This window comes from Kogia breviceps, chromosome 5 (assembly GCF_026419965.1).
Source record: "Kogia breviceps isolate mKogBre1 chromosome 5, mKogBre1 haplotype 1, whole genome shotgun sequence".
In the NCBI taxonomy this organism is placed as follows: Eukaryota; Metazoa; Chordata; class Mammalia; order Artiodactyla; family Physeteridae; genus Kogia; species Kogia breviceps.
In genome coordinates, this window is record NC_081314.1 from 84,194,522 (window position 1) to 84,218,138 (window position 23,617).

Sequence of the window (23,617 nt, forward strand, 5' to 3'; positions counted from 1 at the left end):
GAGGGCTGGAATTAAAGTCTGGAGACCTTGGGCCAGGACCCAGGTCTGTACCCATGAAGTCTTGGACCAGTCAATACAGCTATGAGCCTCCATTTCTTCTTTATCACAGGATGTTACATCTGGAGGGGCCTTAGAAGTAACCCCTGCCTGCCTATCCTAAAAGGTGTTGAAAATAAAAGTAATAGTAAAAATTACAGACTCGTCAAAATTGCTATTCAAACAGAAAGTATCATTATCACCATGCAGTGGCTCAGAGAGGACGTTTTTCCCTGGTAAATGTCAGCAATGTTCCCAGTCATCTTTTACCAAGGGGAATTTGAATTGTGCAGATTAACATGAGACCAAACCCCCAGAGCATGGCTTGTAACACATAATGAAAACAACATAAAAGCAAGTCAGGGAGAGGATGTAGAAGGATAAAGCTAGAAACTTGATGTTTCTCCATAGAGAGCAAGTATTTTGTTGATTTTTCTCAATATATCATGGTGGCCTCACTTCCAGAACACTCTCCCTCTCTCCACTCAGTCACACAGGTATATTCAGACTACTGGTTCATATACCTGCGACGTCACACTCCCAGAGAATATTCAGATGCCAATGTCGTTATCTCTACGTAGATGAAGTTCTCATACAGCTTTGGGACCTAATTCCTGAAATTGTTATGGTAGTAAAGCAAACAATTTTCTTTCCATTGTGAGAACTGCACTGCGCCTGTGACTCCACCCTGTGCCAGCCCTTGTAGCTGTACCCTCTCCCTGCAGCTCATTTGACTGTTCCCCACAAGGGATTATCAGGACTCTGGGGTCAGACTGACCTGTGTTCCAGTTCTGACGCAGCTTTCGCTCATTACGTGGAGTCTGCACATCACAGAGCTTTTCTGAATCTTATAATTCCTCCCTATCTGTTACATGGAACTAAAAATATGGAAACCTACGCAGACGTTGTGAGGACAAAGAGATCCGTGAAGAGCCTCACTCAGTTGTAGGTGCTCTGATTAATACTAGCCCTAGGCCCTGGTCACCCCCCACAAGATTGTGGCCTTACAGCTGGCGGGTTTTTGTCTCCAGCCTCTCTCCAGGCTGCCCTGCACTTTGAGCCAGTATTTCCAAGCTGGAAGGGACCAGACGCAATATTCGGAAGCACCACCTTCATCGTGTCACCTGCCCCATCCCAAACTGTGCATCAGATCCATGGAGAGCCCCTTGGATCACCTGGCCTGACCCGCCCCCTGCCACCTGCGAGCCCCACCTCATCTCTTCCTACACTCACACACCAGGCAGCCACTGTCCTGTGCCTTGAGCATGTTCCTGCCATGTTTATCCCCTCTCAAGATGTTCTCCCCCACTCAGAATCCGTCACTCAGCAGACGCGTAAGACCACCTACCACTCTGAGGAACTTTTCAGGAGCCTCAGGTATGCTCCTGACATCCCTGCTCCCAGAGAACATAGGGCTTGGAGAAGGGCTTTCAATGACACAAAGAAAATTTTTTCCTTATTGATTTCTACATGATAGCATGCCTGTGAATGGGCAGAATAGGGGGCTGGGGTGCTGTGAGGGCTTCAGGTTAGATGTTTTTTCCCAAGTCAGCAAATCCCTGGTTCTTGGTGTCCTGATGCCCTCAGGGCATCCGCCCATTCTCCCACCCCACTTTGTCACATCTCGATTGGGAGGACAGAGCTGGGAGGAGCTGCTGAAGCCAAAGCTGCGCTTCTGCATTGCGGCTCCAAGCTCCGTAAGACAAAGAGAGAGATTGCCCCCTATTGACAGATGTGCCATCTGCAAAGAGGAATGCTGTTTAGCTCGCATTTCTCTGTGGTCTTCAAGCATGATGACAGGGTTGTGAGGTCCTTGGTTTTTTCCATTCGGTCAGTGCTGCTCTCAGTATTATCATTCAGTTTAAGGAAGGATGGTTGGGGACTTGACAGCCCAAGGTGATGACAGCATCTCGGAGGGAAAATTGTATGAAAATCAGTTGCCCACTGTAATAACGGCCGCTTCCTGTTGTGTGGCAGGCACTGTGCTGCATGCAGTACATCTCATATCACCTTCCCACAGTCCTCATAGGGATTAGTGTTCCCATTTTACACACTAGAAACTGAGGTTTAAAGAGGGTACCTTGCCCACAACCATGGCAAGTAAGGAGCAGAGGTGGAAGGTGGACATCAAATCTAACTCTGTCATACCCTTAAGCACTTTCTCCTGACATTTGCTAATTATGCAAATCAAATCCCCATCATAATTTCCTTAATCATCAATCTTATAGATATGAAAATAAATCAAATATAAAAGAATAGTTTTCCCTTTGTTTGGGTAGAATCGTAGCTCTGCCACTTTCTACTTATTTAACCTCTTAAGGCTCAGTTCCCTCATCTATAAAATGGGGATAGTTATGATGTCTGATTTATAGTGTTGTCATAGAGCTTAAATAAGATCCTATAAAATGAAAATCACTTAGCAGGGTGCCAGGCATTTATAAATAGGAGCTTAGTCATCTGTTTGAAGATCTGGGTTGGAATCCTAGCTCCTCATTTTTAGCTGTGGGACCTTGGGCAAGTTACTCGACCTTCACATTTTCAGTTTCCTCATCTATAAAATGTGGTTAATAATACGCATGTTTTTGCAGGGCTGTCCACAGTAAGATGAAATTGTAGCATGTTTTTGCAGGGCTGTCCACAGTAAGATGAAATTGTATGTATGAAAACACTTCGTAAATTTTAATAGTACTATTCAAATATTAGTCGTTATATTTTATGTAAAGTGTATCTGTTTCTTTAAATGGATTTTTGAGATTTATTTCTGAAAAATGATTTGGGTTGAGTTCGACCTATCAGTAAAAGCTTTTGTTTTTAATACTCACTAAAAACAAACATAAGATGAAAAGAGACTCTGTAAATGCCATAGGTTATTCTGCAGGAAACTCTATAATCATTAAAATGAATACTACTTAACAAGAAGCTTGCTTTACAGTTTATGATGCAGTTCCAAATATATTATCTCATTTCATCTTCACAAGGTAGGGCAGGTATTTACCCCTATTTTACAGATGAGGAAAGCAAGCCTCAGAGAATTGAAGTGACTAACTATGGACATACAGCTAGTAGTGGTAAAGGCTTGTGGGACTGTCTGCTGGTGTGTCTTTGAGTGTAGGCATATGTCTGAGCATGCTTTTTTATGCAGTAGTGTGCCTTTAACTCACGTGACACACTCACTGGGGGTATATATTTGTCTGTAGCCCTCAGCATGTTGTTTCATGAAGGGGGAGACGAGAAGGTAGTCTTATCTGATATTTTTTTTTTTTACACTGGTCAGCAATAGCCTTTTCCTCTTCATTTTTAGAGCTGCTTGCCATTCCCAGGGAGTTTCCAAGAGGACCCTGCCTGGAGAATATACTCGATTTGATCTCCACTCCTTGTTTAGGAAACAACAGCTCTCCAGTACCCCCAGCCTGCTGGGAATTACTTCCTCTTTCTTTGCTCCCTGCCAGCTTTATTGAATTCGCCTTAGCAACATACAAAAGAGAATGGGTTTAGCAACAGCCTGTGAACCAATGAAATGTGAGCATGGCAAGGGTTTCTAGACCAATGGGAGCCCTGCATGACCAGCAAGCTGGCTCAGAGAGAAAATAACCTAGAGTTTGCAAAGCGGCCTCCGGGTGGCAGCAGACCAACTTGTATTGGACATACCCTCTCAGCTCTCAACGTCTACTTCGTTTATTGCTTTCTTTGACCTTTTCTTGGATGTAAAACATTTACCGACTATAAGAATTTTACAGTTACAAGCTTTGTGGGTGTGAATTCTCTGCATGACACAGCAGACATGGCCTGAAGGATGGAATCTTAGGTTCCATCCCGCATCTTTAGTATAGCCAGTCCTACGACCCCATCCCAGCCTCTGCCATCTTTGCTGTTTCTTCCACGGCCAATGCTACCCTAGTGGGCAGGAGCCTGGAGGCACTGGTGACTGCTTGCCCATCCAGTCAAGAAAAGGTCTCAAGAAATCACATTCTCCTTCGTTCAGCCTCCACTACTGCTGACCTGAGTGGCAGATGAGGTGGGACTAGCTTTCTGCCACCATTTAATAGGAGGGAAGGACTGTGTCACTGACAGATTAGTGCCTGTGAACACCCACATTGTCAGTGGCACAGACTGGGACCACTGCCTGCCTTGTCAGTTTTGCTGCATATGTCTGAACACGAATGTCTGACCACAAGTGGTTTGAGAACAGTTCTGTCTGTCAAGTGATTCTTCGGCCCTCTTGGTCTTGAGGCCAGAGGCAGATATGGACAGGGGCTGCATAAGACCATGTTGAATAATAGCAGATCCATGTTTCCAATGGTTTAGCCATCCTTCTTTTGCCTTTTGAGATGGCAGTGCCTTGAACACTACTCAGTGAGATTTTGGTCCTTCAGATATACGTATTTCTCTCAAGCATTTCCACTTCTGCCTGGCTTGCTCTTCTCATCCTTTAGGGGTCAGTTAAGTCATCTTATCTTCAGAAAGTCTTGTTTGAGTCTCACCTTCCTGTTGTTAACACTTCCTCATTGCTTTCTAGAGGTCTCTGTATTCTGTTTCCTTGGATAGCCATGGAGCTTCTTGAGGACAGGGACTATGCCTTTTTATCTCCAGTCCTTAGCCTAGTATTGGCATTTAATGGGTGCTCAATAAACGTTTTAGAAGAAAGGAAGCATGCAAGAAAGAAGCTCTTGCTCTTTGAGAAACAATCTTAGAGATTCATAGGTAGCTGGGCCTAAGAAGGAACAGTGCCAGCAAGAATGCTGCTGGCTGCTGGGGAGAACTTCTGGCTGTTCAGGACCCTTCAGCACCATGAGCCTCGACTCTAGGCCACGGCCTGAGCCTGAGAGATAATCACCACCATTGGCTCATCCGGAGATGTGCTCATCTCACTGACAGGGTTTCCTTGATGATTTTGTGTTTTAGGAGGAACCAAGGAGCAAATCCAAGATCTGTGCCAATGTGTTTTGTGGAGCCGGCCGGGAATGTGCAGTCACAGAGAAGGGAGAGCCCACCTGCCTCTGCATCGAGGTAAGTCCTGAGGGTGGGAGCCAGAGGACGGTGGCCAAGGCCAGTGTGGGTACCTCGCTGGAGCTACCAGTCTGCAGAGCAGTGCCAACGATTTCATCATCTTTATAAAAGCACACCTTGTCTATCTGAGAGGAGTGAAATTTTTATCTCAGAAGTTAAAAATCAGATGTGAATGTAGGGATATTTTTCCTTTTAAAAAATGTTTAGCTTTTTAAGAGTTTTAAATTACAAAATTAACAATTGCTTTTTATAAGTCAAGTAGTACAGACATTTCTGCAAACATAAAATTAATAATCTTCCCCATAACCCTCAAATTCCATTCGTCTGAGATAACCAGTGTAAACAGTTTGGTGTATATTTGTTCCACATGGGTTTTTTTTCTGTGCAACTATAAACATATAGGGTTTCCCCCTATTTTATACAAATATGGGGTCATAATGTAGACAGATCTAGATATATGCAACTTGTATCTTTTTTTTTTTTTTTTTTTTTTTTTTTGCGGTACACGGGCCTCTCACCGTTGTGGTCTCTCCCGTTGCGGAGCACAGGCTCCGGATGCGCAGGCTCAGCGGCCATGGCTCACGGGCCCAGCCGCTCCGCGGCATGTGGGATCTTCCCAGACCGGGGCACGAACCCGTGTCCCCTGCATCGGCAGGCAGACTCTCAACCACTGCACCACCAGGGAAGCCCGCAACTTGTATCTTATACTCATAAATATATAACAACAACCCTCTACGTCAGCATGTATAGTTTTAACTCATTTTTTAATAGCTCAATATTTAGTGATATACAGGAACCAGATTTATGTAATCATTTTCCTATAGATGGACATTTAGGTTGTTTCATGGGTTGTTTACCACGACAAACAATGACATCTTTCTACAAATATTCTTACGTGCTGCTGGCTTTATCTCTGTAGGATTGAGTCCCACTGGGGCATGCTAGGTCAAAGGATATGCATATTTTAAAATACTAGATGGAATGCAGATTTCTCAGGTTTGGTTTTGTTTTTAATGAAGTTTAAAAAACAAAGTGACCTTTTAAGAAATACTTTTTTTTTTTTTTTTTTTTGCGGTATGCGGGCCTCTCACTGTTGTGGCCTCTCCCTTTGCGGAGCACAGGCTCCGGACGCGCAGGCCTAGCGGCCATGGCTCACGGGCTTAGTTGCTCCGCGGCATGTGGGATCTTCCCGGACCAGGGCACGAACCCGTGTCTCCTGCATCGGCAGGCGGATTCTCAACCACTGCGCCACCAGGGAAGCCCCAAGAAATACTTATTTTGTAGACAGGATTCTTGCTCTTGGCAAACAAATAGCCTGGAAGTGTGCCCTTTTTTCCCCTTTCTGTCAAATGAAGCCAAGACTGGAAATTCATCTGGTAATTCATCTACAAGTAAATACACCCACCTTAGTCCCCTGTTGAAGGATCCTGACCCATTGTCCCAGAAAGGAAGTCCCCAACTCAGAAACCTGCAAACCAAATCTGCTGGGGACTCTGGGATGTCCTCACTAGTGGTGTTCCTGGCCACTATGTGGCCATGTAGGGTCCAGAAACCTGGTGTCTAGCCTCAACTCAGCCACATATCATTGTGTGATTTAAGTTTGTCTTTCTGGGCTTTGGTTTTCTGGTCTATAAGTTGGAAAGGTTGGGCTACTTTCCAGTTCCAGGGTTCTGTGTTCTTTTATCACAGCTACTCTTTTTTGCTTTCGTGCCTTTATTAGGTCTGAGCAGAACTTGCTCCCCACTTACCCCTTTCAAAACCCATGGAAATAAATAATAAATAATAAATAAATAAATAAATAAATAAATAATAACCCATGGAAGTCTCGGGCTTCCCTGGTGGCGCAGTTGTTAAGAATCCTCCTGCCAATGCAAGGGACATGGGTTCGAGCCCTGGTCCGGGAAGATCCCACATGCCACAGAGCAGCTAAGCTCGTGTATGACAGCTACTGAGCCTGCACTCTAGAGCCCACGAATCACAACTACTGAGCTCATGTGCCACAACTACTGAAGCCCGCCCGACTAGAGCCCGTGCTCCACAACAAGAGAAGCCACCGCCCGCCCACCACAACAGAGTAGCCCCTGCTCGCTACAACTAGAGAAAGCCACGTGCGCAGCCAAAAATAAAAAATAAATAAATAAAATTTTAAAGGAACAAAAAAAAATCATGGAAGTCTAAAGAAACTGAGCTTGCCTGTTACAATGGCACTTTATATAGTATAGCCAAAGTAGAATCAGGTTGCCAAGTGAACCTTAGTTCATTTACTATCTAGTACTTCACAAAGACCCAGGCACCCCCTGCCCCTGCCTTACAGCAACTGTTGTGAGATTAGGAGAAAAACAAAATTCTAAATAAAGCAGGAGAGCAAAAGATTCTTGTAGCTAGACCCTGGAATAAGTAAAGAATTGGGATGATGGGGCTAGGGGGCTGTATGTGCCTGCCTTTCAGTCTCTCCACATTCCCAGCTCTGGCTCTTTTGTGTCGAAGAATGTTGGACTTTTAAGGGATCTTAGATCATCCAGAGACATTGATTGACTTTCTACAAAGTGATAAAGTGATAGATAATCCAGATTCCTGACTTTGAATAAAATGCCCTTCCTGCTAATTTGATAGGGTTGGAGTAGGGGGGATTTATTTCTTTTCATTGAGTAGAAGAGATGACCCTGGGCCAGGATCAGCACAGAGCACCACGAGGGGCTGCAAGGTGATGTGGTCCCTCCAACAATGGGTGGTGTAGGGTCACTGATGCCAGAGCTGAGGCTCCCTGTTGCCCTGGCAGATTAGAAGGCATCTCTGCTGGTGGGGACTCCCCTCACAAGATGGCTCTGTGTGTGTGTGTGTGTGTGTGTGTGCACGTGCACACACACAAACTCAGCCCTGACTGCACCAATGTCCTCCACGGTCTGTTTCAGCAATGCAAACCTCACAAGAGGCCTGTGTGTGGCAGCAACAGCAAGACCTACCTCAACCACTGCGAGCTGCATAGAGATGCCTGCCTCACTGGATCCAAAATCCAGGTCGATTACGATGGACACTGCAAAGGTAAAGAGTGCTCTCATCACCATATCACAGCTCCACCTGGGGAGCCATGGAACGGAGCAGTGTGGCCTGGCTTCCTGGAGTCCTTTCCACCCTGAGCATAGTGCCCAAAGCTGTGGAGACCACCCAGTTGCTTGGAGAGGCATCCCCTTGGTGCTCATGAGCCTGCTGGGTTTGCCCTGGGTGGCCCAGGCCTCTACCCTGTGCTTCCTGCATCAGATTCCCATTGTGGCTTCCAGTGCTGTCTGGAGGTGGATAGTGGATAGGGAACCACATCAACAGTCAATAATATGGTAGTATTTAACTGAATTCTGTACCTTTTTAGAAAGCAGATAAATTTCACATATTCTATGCTTTTTAAATTTGGGCACCTCTCAGCCCTGATAAAATTATATTTCCTCTAATTCACACTCAAACCATTGCTATTATGGTAGGAGGGAAGGGGCCCCAAGCTTGTTGCTAATTAGACACCAGCTGCCTGGCCAGCCTTGAACTTCCTTGGAGAAATAAGAAGCTGTTTCCCACATGTTGGTCTCCGTTTCTTTGTCCATAATGATTCTGTATGAATTCTCAAACTCCCAGCAGCACCGCCCCCACCGCAAGCTAACAGTAGGAGGTGTGAGATCAGGAGGGTAACTCAGTGGCCTCAAAATGTCAAAGCAGGGAAGCAGAGATCCCCAAACGTGGGACCTGGAAGGAGAGGATACAAGGACTCAAGACGAAGTGATGGAAAGATATAAGTGGCCCCCTTAATGTGGGCAGTTTTAATCGTAGCAATACACAGAAATTTCTTTTTTCCTCACTTTGCATTTTGCATTTTCTCCTTTTGTCTTGCAGAGAAGAAATCTGTAAGCCCATCTGCCAGCCCAGGTGAGTGCCTGTTTTTTCTACAGTGTGCATTTTAGGGAGGAAATTCCATGTTCCACAATCCCTGCCAAAGCTCACAAGATCTTCAGTGTGTCAGTACTTGTGACCCAGAACTGGTCGCTCCTCAACATAGCTCACAAAAGCTGCAAAACTGCATTTTTTTGTGCTTGTCACAGGAAGCAGCTTGTTGGGTCAGAATGTTGGCTGTGTTGGCTGTGTTTTCCATTTTTGCTGAGTAATGATTGAACTGCAAGGATGGGAAAGCCACCAAGTCCCTCCTTCAGTGCTCTGTGAGACCTGCGGGTGTCACAGGACAAGGAGAATCAGACAGGATAACTCTTTTTGAAAGGGGTGATTGGAAATGACAGTGAGACTCTTTCCATGGTTTTCTATGAATACAAATTTAAAATTTCCTCATGATTTATAGTTACCAGACTCCTTTAGCATACACTTTTCCTTAGATCCTCACAATAACCTTGTGTGAAGTAGCTTTTACTATAATTACCTTACAGAAGAGGAAATCTAGGCTCAGAGAAGTTAAATGAATTTCCCTGAGTCACACAGCTAGGAAGTGGCAGAGTGGGAGAAAGTGCCCATAGTTTCATTTCCCTGGCTCAGTGCCCTTTTCACATCCCAGCACATGTTGCCTCCAGGAATTCCCTTTGGCCAAGGCTTTCCCTTCTCTGCTTCCCCATCCACTGGACTCTCAGCCCCACCTCTTGTTGCCATGTGGCTTACAATGAACAGCTGTCCAGAGCAGGGCTTCAACATGCCCTGCCTTGGCCTCATTTTTTGTTGTTCATAATAAAGGATAAAATTTCAAGTGGCAGAAGTTTTTAAGTGGGAGAGAGGAAAAGCTATATAGAAAGAATCAGAAATCCAGTGCATAAAGAATTGTAATGTTCTCATGTATTCGTTTATTATTTCAGTTCATCTTTGAGCCAAGAGAGCTGTTCTATTGATTAATTGATTTTTTTCCCCTCAGCTTCCTAAAGTTAATGAAAATGTCCTTTATTTTTCTTTCTTTTTTCTCACCTTAGCAATATAATCTCTGTTTCAGCATTCTCAAACTTTACATTTTTAGACATGAGCTTGAATCCTGGGTTAGATACTTTCTAGTGTGTACCCTGGGCTGACTTCTCTGTAAATGTGTGTGATAATCCTGTTTCCCTGGATTGCTGTGAGAATTCAGTGTGATGACACGTGCAGACTCCTGGGCACTGAGTCCCCACGTACGCAGTGCTGGGTGACATTGGGGTCCTCACTGCTCGGCTGGCCTCCCTCCCCTTTCCTGCAGTCGTTTGCTATCAGTCCAACCGCGATGAACTCCGGCGTCGCATCATCCAGTGGCTGGAAGCGGAGATCATCCCAGATGGCTGGTTCTCTAAAGGCAGCAACTACAGTGAAATCCTAGACAAGTACTTTAAGGTAATCCAGAGTTGGAGTCAAAGACCTTTCAGCCCAGAGAAAGGGAGACTTCCTCTCCCATTACCTGATCTCATCTTCCCAGACCACAAGGAAATGTAAACCTGCATAGAGTCCCTGAGTTTCTTCATAGATGATTCCATGAAGCTGTGACAGACAGTGGGACTCCAGGAGTCCAGCCTTTGGGATCTAACACACATGGGCTGCTCCCTTTGGGCAATTAAAGCCACAAAGGTCTTGGAGAGCCTGTCCATGAAAAATATGGCCAGGCTGTATCCCCATCCTCCATATGACACCTTGTAGAGCTGCCTGCCAATCCCCAGACCCAGGCCACTTCAGCCTCTTTCCCGCCCAGTTTGGCTTTTCTCTAAGTCTTTAACTTGACCATCCATGGTCTGCAGAGTTTCTCTTCACCTGAAGAGTCAGTGGACTGGTATTTCATGGGTCCAGAATTCTTCATGAACCTAGATATTGCTGTTCCCCTTGTGTTTAGTTGAAGAGACAGATCGTTCCAGTTGGAGGGAGGAGAAATGCTGCTTTCAAAGCGGAAAACGAGGGAGGAAATAGTATTTAGCAGTGAGTAGGGCTGCCATGATGTGGAGATCTTTCAGAAAGCTTGAGACAGTTGTTGGAAGAAGCAGTTAAGGGCGCTCTTCCTGCTGACTGATAAAGACATAGTCGTATAGGTACATAGGTACATCACACTCATAAACATACCACACACAGAAACACAGACATACACACACCACATGTGTGTATGCACACCACATGTGCATGCCACACAGAGACACATCCTACACACACGTTCAGGTGCCCACATTACCACACCTGCACAAAAGCCCCCCTCACTTACAGACACACACATTTCTGGGTAGATGCCCTTGGAGGCTCATCCCCAGACGGATGCCCTCACACGCCCACAGGGTGTGTCGCAGGCCTAGCCAGCCCGGACTCAGGGGCAACGCACACACACAAGGGACTTCTTGGCACCTCTGTGGCCACTGAACGTGGTCAACACCCCTAGTCTGTGGCTTCCTCTTTCTAACTGGCATCATGGACCCCACAGATGGAAACATACCAGGTTGGGTTGAAATAGGATATTGGTCATTTAGGACTTCATTTGCGTTACCGTCTTTAGGTAGAAGTTTCTATCTGTGACAGAAAGTAAATGTCTCTGGATTCCAAGTGTTTGAGAAGAGAAAGCACAGCTCTCTCACTCTGTCTTCTTTCTCAACTACTCCCACATTAGGGAGCCTGGGGGCAGGGGTGTTTCCTTGTCTACAGAAAGGAGCCAGGAGAGTCGGCCAGGAGCAGAAGGTTACTTAAAAGAAAATTTCTCGAAAGCCAAGTGAGCAGCACCTGCTGGGTCGGTCATGATCAGTGACTTTGCCATGGTCATTACATCCCAGGAGCTGTAGGGCCCAGGACACTCCTTCCAAGAGACCTCCTGGGACCTTGTAACCTTTTGTGGTGGCCCCTTGATGGCACCCTGCCTTGGGCATCACTGGCAGCTGCTGTTAATTTGATTCTCAAGGACCAGGGCCACACACCCCCTCCACACATCTCCACCTCCTCTGGCAGTAACTGTCTCTAATAGGCTCCCATCTAAACACTGCAAGCCCACTTGAGAAAGTAGCTTTTCTCTAGGGCATTCTCATGCTAACCAAGAAAGTTTACTCCTGACTGACAAACAAATGCTTGCTCTTCCCAGTGTCTTCGGAGAAAACAGGGTTTTCACTATCTACTTGTTGATGATTATCAAAGAACCATACGGGTGCAATCTTCAAAGGGAGGCTTCTTCGCACTAGGCAGACAGCTGCCTGTTGCTGACAGATCAGTATCTCACAGAGACTGTTTCTGAACCAGTGAATTGCCCTCCAGCCCAGTTGGCATTCCTTACATCAAAATCAGTTGCAAAACAAATCTAACCGGAATTTGGATAAGACCAGAATCAGACTCTCATCTCAACTGGTGATTCAGTCACAATTTTTAGACAAAAGCATAACAGAGTGAAGAGGGGAAGACCGGGTAGAAAGAGCCTTTTATGACCGTGTCACACACACACACCCTGAATTCCTGGTGGCCAGGGCTGAAATTGGAGCCAGGGTATAAGTATAGTGACCAGAGATCTGAGACCTTTTCCTAAGAATTAGGATGAGAATGATAACTAGGGATTAAGCAAGGGCCTACAGAGTTGTTTTATACATACCCATCATACATACCACGGAAATATTTACAACCTTAGAGTGGAATGCACATGACACATGATAGTCATGCAAGGAGAGTCAGTAGCCGTATCTTTCCCTTCTACCTGGAAACCTAGTCAGACTTTTCTTCCAGAATCCCTTCCACCGTCTGGGAGCCACTTTGAAAGTAACATGGGGGTGCTGATTATTTCCCAGGGTAGCAATATGAGGCAGCCTAGGGAAAGAATTTTGAAAAAAAATTTTTTCCACTAGAACTATTTAGGAGAGCAGCAGTATCCAACTTGGACTTTGATCAGAGCCTTGAAATTGCCACCCTCCTCCTGCAGCTAGGGCCTGGGCATCCTGAATTGTCCCAGATGGCTACGGTCTCAGTTTAGCATCTTGCCAAAGGGAGGACAGTACTGAGCTCACTACACCCTTGCCTTGTGCTCATGGGGTGCGAGCTGGGTCATGAGGACAGGCTGCACCGTCTACAGTGTAGCCTGCAGCACAGGGAGGAGGGGTAGGGGGCTTGTACCACCTCCACAGGCAGGTTATCAATGCAAATAACATGCAGGGGTCTTTGCCTTTGACTTCTCACTGGTGAGGTCAGCTAGGTGTACCAGTGTGAGAAGTAAGCACTGAGAGCAGGCCAGGGAGACTGGAAGTCAAGCAGCAAGAAATGGTCCTGTGATTCTCAAAGTGAGCTCTGAGGGTCACCTGCATCATTGTTCCCAAGCAGCTTGTTAGAAATACACATCCTGGGCTCCAACACAGATTCTGATTCACAAGTTTGTTCCATGATCATTAGGGTTTGAGAACATGGAGTGGTGGAGTGAATTCAAGAATGTCTGGAACAGGGTCAGGGATGTGGCTACAGAGACCTCTTAAGCACCCCCAGGCTCCTTGGACAGTGCAGGCCTAGGTTCAGGCTGCCATCCTGAGCAGGGTCTAGGATTGAAAGGCCCTCAGTGACTTCTGCCCAGACACTTTGACTCTCTCATCTTGGGGCACAGGTGCCTTCCTTTTCTGGGTGCCCCAGGGCTTTGAACCTTTTTTGCTCGAAGGGCAGAGCAGGGTAGGACAGTGTCAAGATGAACCAGAGATGGGTCAAGCTGAATGAGGGAATGATAGAGCTGGGGTTTTACAAAACGTTCCTGAAAGATCACTTCGTCCCCTTTCTAGAACTTTGATAATGGTGACTCTCGCTTGGACTCCAGTGAATTTTTGAAATTTGTGGAGCAAAATGAAACTGCCATCAACATCACCACCTATGCAGACCAGGGGAACAACAAGCTGCTTAGGTGAGTGGAGTTAGGGGGGTAAGGGAGAGGTCCACTAGGGAAGGCTGGATAAGAGAAGGGATTTGAACCCCTTTCTACCTGCAAAGGAGCCACCAGTGTCAAAGTCAATGTGAAGTAAAAAGCAAAATAGGGATTCTGTCCTGGTCTCATCTGTGAACGTTATGATATCTGATCAAGTAGTTACTGTTTTTGGCCAGAAATTGCAAGGATTGGAAGAATGTAATTTTAAAATAAATGATCACATCAGACCAAAGTTGTTTCTGAGTGATGTTTCATGGGTGATGTTTGTTTGTTTGTTTTTCTTGTGGTAGGTGGGCCTCTCACTGCTGTGGCCTCTCCCATTACGGAGCACAGGCTCCAGACGCACAGGCCCAGCGGCCATGGCTCATGGGCCCAGCCGCTCCGCGGCATGTGGGATCCTCCCGGACCGGGGCACGAACCCGAGTCCCCTGCATTGGCACATGGACCCTCAACCACTGCACCAGCCGGGAAGCCCCTTTTGGGTGATGTTTTAATGGTTAATTTCCTTAAGGAATTACTTTAATGTTCTATTTAATGATAGGTCTAAAATAGCTTTAGTTCTGATTTTAAGATAATCAGTGCTATTTCACATAGAGAACTCTAATTGTTAACAAATGTGAGCATGTTCCTCGCCTTTTCTGGTATTATTCCAGAGTAAATATTAATAAAAATTAACCCCTAAGAAACTTCTGGTGTGGTTCCAGTATACTGGTAAGAATTAAAAATAGGAAAAGCACCTATTTGTTCAAAAGATTTCAAAGCATGAAACCCAGATTCTAGGATTCTTTCCTAATAATAGCCCATGACCTCAAAGTATAATATCTGTAAATCCTTCTTATTTTGATAACCTGAAATGAGGTAATATTTTACAAGTTCAGCATCTGATCCTCATAATATCCCAGTGAAGGAGGGCTCCTCGTTCCCATTTTACAGATGAGAAAACAGGTGCGGGAAGGTTGAATAACTAGCCCAAGGCCATTTGGGTTGTAAGTGGTTGAGCCAGGACTCAAATCCAGGCCAAGGGGAGAGGGAGGGAGCTGGAGTTCTAGAAAACTTTTCTGAAAGATCTCTTTGCAAAAGGGTGATAGTGGTGATGCTGGCTTCAACTCATGTTCTTTCGAATCACACATACATTTCATATCATCTGTTCCTACCACTTCTGTTTGATTTTTCTAGTTGGGTTGACTTGACACGCATAGCATGGGGAAAGGCAACTGCTAGTGGAAGGTATGCAGGTGGTGAAATATTTGCCAATCCAAGTGGACAAAAGCATCCAGGAAACTTTAGTCATCTTGGGCATATCATTTGAACAGCTTAAGTGATCTGACATCCCATATAATAAAGTAAAGGTTGGATGCTTACAGGAGTCTGGATGCATACTGGTTGTAGGAGGTCAGTGTAGACACGTTCTCTTTAAATAGTCCCCTTGGTTGCCTGTGGAGGCCTAGGTCTATGTAATCCTGATGCTTAATTCCTTTCTTCGGGACTGAAGCTGAGGTCTTGCTGACACGTTTCTCCTGTGTTTTGTTTCAGAGGACTCTGTGTCGATGCTCTCATTGAACTGTCTGATGAAAATGCTGACTGGAAACTCAGCTTCCAAGAGTTCCTCAAGTGTCTCAATCCAGCCTTCAACCCTCCAGAGAAGAGTATGCCTAACCTAAGAAATAGGGAGAGGGTTGTAGGGAGTGGGGACATTTAGAGGGGGCCAAGGTAGAGGGGATCGTGGAACTTTCCAGAGCTTACTAAGAAAATTCCCTTCCACGATTCTAGACTGACTGGGCCCCAGCCCAGCATCTCCGAGCTGCGATTCAGGTCCAAAAATCTTTGGGTTGATGGTGGCGTTTGCTCAGATATGGTGCCTCTGAGGGACAAGCAGGTCTTGTCTGGGAAAGGGGTAACATGCACAGACTATAGCCAAGACGTCCTGTTCCACCCTTGCCCTAAACTCTTGCCTCTTATGTCTGGTCCCACAGAGTGTGCTCTGGAGGACGAAACATATGCTGATGGAGCTGAGACCGAGGTGGACTGTAACCGCTGTGTGTGTGCCTGTGGAAACTGGGTCTGCACAGCCATGACCTGTGATGGTGAGCTGTGCACCTCACGCAGAAAGAAGGGACGGCACGGAGACAGCTTCCTTCGTGAAATCACCATGAGAGAAGTCAGGGTGGGGATGGTGGGGAAGAGTGCAGTGGCTGGGTCCCAGCAAGGAAACTGGGGAGCAAGAGACTGGTTCATACTGGTAATGTCAGAGCTCTCAGGGGGCAGCACTGAGGGCAAAGCACTTATGCCAGATGCATTGTGTTGGAAAGTCACTCTAGAGGTTTGGAACAAGAGAGGTTCGAGACCCAGGACAAGATCAAATGTTGCTAAGAGATTAGAATGGTAATAATAATAAAGCAAATGCATAAGAGTGAGAAGTACATGCATTTCTTCTAAGCACTTTACATATTAACCCACTTAATCCTTATGACAGCTTAGGAAATCCTATATGTCAAAGACTTAGGTGGTTGGAAGACAAAATGACTCTTGCTTGCCCTCCATGCCAAGCAGGAAAAGGAGGCATGTTCATAGACATGTTTGAATTAACAGCATTGGGTCCCCCCAAAAAGAGAAAGTTGAGATAGTTGAGACATGAGCAGGGTGGGTTGGGAGATAGAGATGTCAGGGAGAGTTTGGGGAGGAGGGGGCCGTGCACAAGCCAGCATCACTACTATCACCCTTCTACAAAGAGATGTTTCAGAAAAGTTTTCTAGAACTCCAGCTCCATCCCTCTCCCCTTGGCCTGGATTTGAGCCCTGGCCCAGTCACTTACTACCCACACACATTACTTTGGAGGTGTCCATTGCGCTGGGACACTTTATAGTTAGAGAAATGTGGGTAATTCACTTTGCTTTCCATATGTTAAATGGGAAATGAAATTGAGAGCCTAAAAGGTAGATATTAGTGGGATCCCTAACTGGCCTCCCTCAGTCACCACTGCTCTGAGCCTTGATTCTTCTTACAGGAAAGAATCAGAAGGGGGCCCAGACCCATACAGAGGAGGAAGTGACCAGATATGTTGAGGAGGTCCAAAAGCACCAGGTGAGTTGCAGCCTCCATGCTGGTTCAGGTATCCCTGTTGCCACCAGGCCCTTCTACCACTCAGACACTGCCTAACTCCCCAGGTGACCAAGGAGATGTGCTCTGTCCCATACAATAGGTCCTGAACGATATACCTGTATACCTGTATTATGCAAACCATGATACATATAGCTCCCTGACGGAGTCCTTGTGGGGCGGGCCAGTATGCCCCAACAGATGTAGGTTACAACTTGGTAAATTGCTTTATAGGTTAGAATCAGCTGAGTGGTGGTTTGCAAATGTGTTGGAAGTGGTTTGCAAATGAGCATAGTCTAAAAAACCTCCTATTTCTTTTCACCACCAGTGCCCAGACCCAAAGACTATGAGCCCCTTGAGAGCAGGCTCTATGACTTGCTCACCATTGTAGCCCTGCATTTAGCACAGGGTCTGGTGTACAGTTGGCTCTCAATGAGCATGAAATTAGTGGATTTGGACCGCAGCAGAAAGGATTTAAGTTAAATGCCAGGCTAGCTAGAACATAGCCTGGAAACTTAGAGATTCTGCTTCCTAGAGACTTGAGAAGATAATAAATCAATTCTGTTCGGGTTCTATGTCATTAAGTTGAAGGCCTTCTTGGGGAAGAGGTTCTTAGCAGAATAGTGATCCACTGACATATTTTTCTGAGGGCCTAGGGAGAAAACATGGATATGCTGGACTTCTAGGACTGTCTTTCCACTGGTTTACCTGTAGTTTTAACAGAGGATGTTGCTCCTTGAATCATCTATCTGTAAACTGGGTCTGGTAATACGGGCCTTCTCTCTGACATATAAGTTTTTAAGGAATATAATGGTCACAAGAACTATTGAGATGAAATATTTGACTTGAAAATCAAGAATTATTAGTATTAATAATAAATGCACATATTTATTGATGCTTTTTCATATGCATTGTCATTATTGTCACTGATAGTGTAGAAACCTCATGTCATTTTTTTAAACAAATGCAGAAGCTCCTAGCCCTTTGTTTTTCCATATTTCAGCAGCCTTGAGCCTCCAGATGCGTATAAACCCTTAAAAGCAAAAAGAACTTAATCGGAATTCCTTTCATCTAGGGTGGAGAAATGATCAGAGTAGACAGTGGGGAGTGAATGATAATAGCTAATATTTTTTAGCCTCTCTGTTTTATGTGAGTTGCCTCGGAAGCAGACGCTAAGGCAGGGACTCAAGTACAAATAGTTTATTTGGGAGGCAGTCCCAGGAAATGCCAGAAGGGGAGTTGGGAAGAGAGCCCAGGAAAGGCAGGAAACAATAAAGAGTGTGTATCCGGGCATATTACCACTGGGAGCAAGTGGAGCTTAGTCCTGTTGCAGAACTCCAGGAATAGTTACTGGGCACAAGGGAGGAGGGAGCTGGGCTATGCCTGTATGAACTCCCATCAGCCATTGGCTGAGAGCAGCCACCAGCAAACATGAATTCCCTGGCATTTCTGCCCTGTCAGCATGTGTGGGCAGAACAGGCTCCAGCAGCCAGAGAAAGCCTCAGGCAAAGAGATGCAGCTGCTGGCAGTAAGAAGCCAGGCCAGTGTACTGAAACGTTAAAGGCACGGGCTATGGATGGGGCGCCGACAGTGTGTACTAGATGCCAGACACTGTTGTTTTTTATTCCCTATTTAATTTTTTTATTGAGATGTAATTCACATACCATAAAACTCACCCTTTTAAAGTATACAATCCAATGGTTTTTAATATATTCACAAGATTGTCAACCATCACCACTGTCTAATTCCAGATCATTTTCATCTTCCCTAAAAGAAACCCCATACCCGTTTGAAGTCACTTACATTCTCTCCTCTCCCAGCCACTAATCTACTTTCTGTTTCTATAGGTTTGCCTATTATGGACACATATAAATGGAATCATATGATATATGGCAGTTTCTGTCTGACGTTTTTCATTTAGTGTAATGTTTTCAAGGTTTATCCTTGTTGTAGCATGAATCAGGACTTCATTCCTTTTTATGGTGAAATAACATTTCATGGTGTGGATATACCACATTTTATATATCCATTCATCAATTGATGTATATTTAGGTTGTTTCTATTTGGGGGCTATGATAAACAATACTGCTATGAACATTCTTCTACAAGTTTCTGTGTGGACTTACGTTTTCAGTTCTCTTGGGTATATACCTAGGAGTGAGATTTGCTGGATCATACGGAAACTTTGTGTTTAATCTTTTGAGGAACTTCCAGACCGTTTTCCAAAGTGATTGTACCATTTTATATTATCACCAGCAGTATTTCAGTTTCTCCACAAACTCACCAACATTTGTCATTGTCGTTTTTTTTTATTAGCCATCCTAGTGGGTGTGAAGTGGCATCTCATTGTAGTTTTGATTTTCATTTCCCTAATGACTAAAGATGTTGAGCAACTTCTCATGTGCTTTTTGGCTATAAGTAAGAATGTCTTCTTTGGAGAAATGGGCCACTGGTATAAGAGGTAGTACTCATTTTGTAGTTGAAGACATTGAGACACAGAAGATTTCATAATATGCCCAAAGTCCCCCAGAAAGTCACACGGCCATTATTCAAGCTCAGGCAATCTGCCTTCAGAGCCTCTTGTTCTTTTTTTTGTTTTTATTTGTTTGTGTGTTTGTTTTTTGGGCTGCATTAGGTCTTTGTTGCTGCCGGCGGGCTTTCTCTAGTTGCAGTGAGCAAGGGCTACTCTTCGTTGGTGGTGCGCAGGCCTCTCAGGGCTTCTCATTGCAGTGGCTTCTCTTGTTGCAGAGCATGGGCTCCTGGCACGTGGGCTCAGTAGTGGCTCATGGGCTTAGTTGCTCCACAGCATGTGGGATCTTCCCGGACCAGGGCTCAAACCCATGTCCACTGAGTTGGCAGATGGATTCTTAACCACGGTGCCACCAGGGAAGTCCCGAGCCTGTTGCTCTTAATGCTTCTCCCAACTTGGATTCAGAACATTTTGTAGCACGTCCATTTAGCATCCTTTTCTTCATTTTTAAAATGAATATAATAACGTCTGACATTATTGTTTCATAGGAGTTTAAATGGGGTCAGCTCTTAATTTAGCAACAGTCCCTATACAGCCATGTCACGAGCAAGACATGATCCTTGTCCTCAAGCTGTTCATCATCCACAGAGGAGATAGACAAGTAAACAGAACTCAGCATAAGCATGTATCTGTCAATGCTATGTAAAGTTTTGAAGACTAGATAAATGCCAATAATTTTTTTTTAAATTTCATAACGCTTATTTTCTCTTGCTTCTCAAAGGAAACAGCTGAAAAGACCAAGAGAGTGAGCACCAAAGAGATCTAATGAGGAGGCATCTGGGAAAGGTGTCCAGAGCCTGGCACCTTCTCTTCCACTTCAGCGCTGAGTCCAGTATACGCAAGTGTCTGCTACAATCGCCAAATCACCAGTATTTGCTTGTATAGCAATGAGTTTTATTTTGTCTATTTGTTTTGCAATAAAGGAAATGGGGGTGGCTGGCTAGGAGGGGAAAGGCCATAGCCTTCATTTCTAGGGGTACTTTGAGAGAAACTGTAAATGGTGCTCGGGGGCTGGAGGCAAGCTAGAAAACTGCATCGGTGTTGGGAGAGTGTACCCAGATCTGGAGCACTTCTGAGTCTACCACAGCTGTGAACATGCGGCAGGGGGTGCAGGCAGTGAGAAAGAGCTTAACAGGCTGTCCCCAGAGGAGGGATCTGGGAAGCTCAGTGGAGGAGACTGCATTCGGCTTCCAGCCCTTCCTGCTGTCATCAGCGTAACAGACCTCTAGCATCTGTGCTTCTCCTCATGGCCCCAGCCACTGGCTCTAGATACACGGCCATCCTCCTAGTTACCCAGTGTCTGGGAGGGTGCACCCAAATGATGCAGATACTTGTAGATTTTGAGCCCCTTAGAGACCTAACCAAATTTTTAAAATACTTTTTACCAAAGGTGCTATTTTTCTGGAAACTTTTTTGGCAAGTTGACTTCATTCTTCAGTTATTATCATTATATTATTATTGTTGTTGTTTAATATTTTATTTTCTTGACTAGAAATTAAGCTTTTGTAATTATTTTTCATTAGTCCTGCCATTTCGGAGGTGGGAGAGTTTGGGGTTCTTCCTTGTGCAGGGACTGCTATCACCCAGACTCCCCCCAACCCTGCCACATACTAGATGCAGCCCAGAGTTTGCCCCCTGGCTTCCAGTGGGTCAGCAGTCTGCCAGAGGAGCAGGGAGTACCTCAGATAGCAGCCAGGAGAAGTGTCTCCATACAAAGCTTTTAAGATCCAAAGAGCTAATTTGTTTTCATTCATTCTGATAGATCCATGCAAATCAGTATTCCAAAGGATTGAGACCAGTGCAGCTAAGCAAGGCTTAGATGTCCCAGCCTATCAATATGCTCATTGATCCTCCACTAACTAGGAGAGTGACTCTGTCCCTGTCTCTTCCTATTTCTGGGCCTCAGTTTCCTCAGCAGGTAGGAATGCATTAAACTTTTGACTTGAGAAATTGTAAATTCTGTGGTTCTGATAATTGGTCCAGAAGGAGACAATGTGATTTTCCTCCTCCTCCTTAAGATAAATGAAACCTTGTTGTTATATAAGAGTGAGACAGCCAAAAACAAGCTGACCAAATCTGACCTCGGTCTGAGTGGTCCCGCAGGTTGTGCTGTGATGTAGAGCCTTCTGGTAAAGCCTGCCCAGGAAGAGAGTGGGAAAGAGAACCACTTCACTTTGGCTTCACTTTTGCATTTCATCTTTAACCTTCTTGGGAACAGAAATGGCTTTCCCTTTAGGGGTGAGGATGAAAGAAGGTTTCACATTTCGAGAAGGAAAAAAATGGACATTGAATCTTAAAACTGTGACTGGGGAGAAGTCAGTCATTCCTGTGTCTTTTGGCCTCTGTGATAATTAACCCCACTTGATACCATGTTAGGGTGCATTTGGATTAACAAAATTAAAAACTTGACATAAGATCTCATTTTCAGAAAGCAGATTACAGGCCACCAAAGGGAAATGATGTAGGCTATACTGCACAGGCAACTCTGAGACAGTTGTGCTGAAAATGGAATTCCTTCTAAACAGGTTTCCTTTTTCTCCTTTGAAAACATTCCACTTTGTTTAGAATTCTGAGCTTTTGTAAATCATCCCACTTAAAAGCTGTCTTCCAACCCATCTTGTGTGGTCTGAAATGTACCTCCCTGTCAAAGTGCCTTGGAGAACTCCCAACAGCATGCCTTGATCAAGATTTGCCAGCCCTTGGACACTATGGAAGAGAGGGCAGGAGTACCAGTCTGTTTAAAGCAAGAAGACAGAGTGTCTCCTCACCAGTTACATTTAGGTCAGTGGTTGCTATCCAAGACGACCCTACCCTGCAACATTGAATTCCCAAGAGCAAAATCTGCATTCCTCCTGTAAATAGGGAAGCTACTGTCTGCACCATAGGATCATGTGATCTGACAGTCATTCACGGAAAGCTGCTAAATAGCCTAGTCTGGGGAGTCTTGCATGAAGCTTTGCATGGAGCAAATAAACAGGATTAAATTGGGTTCAGTTCCTCCAGCTCTCTAAAAGCACAGGGCTTAGACTGCAAGCTTCCTTGGGCTTTCTCTGTGTGTGTATGGTTTTTATAAACATATTACAGCATCTGTTAAGATTCAGTGTCCATGGAAACCTTCTCACATGCCATGACTCTGGACTCCATCACTACTTTTGGAAAGCAGGGCTCCTCCACCTGCTAATAAGCCCATGTGGACCAGTCTGAATGTCTTCCCTTTATACTTGTGTTTTTAAACAGCCAAATTCCAAGAAGCAATTTAGACAGGTTTCTGTTGCCTGTGTATTTGTGAAATGTATTTGTATTTAGTAGGCTTCCTTATTGCATTTAACTTGTTTTTTGTTAACTCTTGATTTTTTTTTTTGGATACTATTGATAAATAAAGAAATTAAAATAATGTGTAGAAGTCTTGCTTCTCTAAAATTATAGCCAGGTCATCTTGATTGGATTTGGAATATTATTCAGATGCTAATCAGATATTAAAATATCATCTCTGGTTGTATTATTGCTACAAATTACTGATCTCATTAATCACCGTTTGATTCTTTAAATTTTCATTCTCAGAATTCTTAAACCCAATTTGAAGGGTACCTTGTCCACAACCACTTTTAAATGCTGGCTGGCCTCTCCCAACCTTCTACCATGCTCTGGGAGCACTTCTGCTATTACAGTATGCATGTGTTCAGGAAATGAAAATGAATTAAAATAGCCTGAAAGAAGCATAATTTAGAAGGTAAGTTTCCTATAATCAAAATGTAACATTATGAGCTCTGTAAATTAGAACAAATTACTGTGATTAACTTTAGTTTTGGAGTGCCTGTGTCAAGTCCCCATCAGTCCTCTTAAATTACTTCTGAAATAAGGGGGAGAAGGGAGTAAAAAAGTCTATTGAATGAGTAGATCTAAGCAGATGCCCTCAGAGCCCTGGAGTAAATGTAGCATAGGTGGAAGACATGAAGAACACAAACCCTGGGCTACTTACTGCTGCTGAAGGCTGATTCATGAAGTAACTAGGCAGTATCATGTTGCTGTCTGAATGAGAGGTCTTTCTGTCAACAGGAGTTCACTTTTAAAAATTATTTAATAAATTTATTATTGATAAACTAATA

The 23,617-nt window shown here is 44.7% G+C and overlaps 1 protein-coding gene across 1 annotated transcript in view; it reads left to right on the plus strand.

The window, feature by feature from the left end:
- The window catches only part of FSTL1 (follistatin like 1), a 51,946-nt gene extending 29,041 nt beyond the window's left edge, over positions 1 to 22,905 (plus strand). Inside the window, exons 3-11 of the mRNA XM_059064122.2 lie at positions 4,939 to 5,043; positions 7,956 to 8,085; positions 8,920 to 8,952; positions 10,247 to 10,377; positions 13,746 to 13,864; positions 15,419 to 15,531; positions 15,859 to 15,969; positions 16,890 to 16,966; positions 20,233 to 22,905. Of these exons, the coding sequence (XP_058920105.1) occupies positions 4,939 to 5,043; positions 7,956 to 8,085; positions 8,920 to 8,952; positions 10,247 to 10,377; positions 13,746 to 13,864; positions 15,419 to 15,531; positions 15,859 to 15,969; positions 16,890 to 16,966; positions 20,233 to 20,277 (864 nt within the window). The 3' untranslated portion in view covers positions 20,278 to 22,905. The remainder of the gene's footprint in view (positions 1 to 4,938; positions 5,044 to 7,955; positions 8,086 to 8,919; positions 8,953 to 10,246; positions 10,378 to 13,745; positions 13,865 to 15,418; positions 15,532 to 15,858; positions 15,970 to 16,889; positions 16,967 to 20,232) is intronic.
- The last annotated feature ends 712 nt before the right edge of the window (positions 22,906 to 23,617 follow it).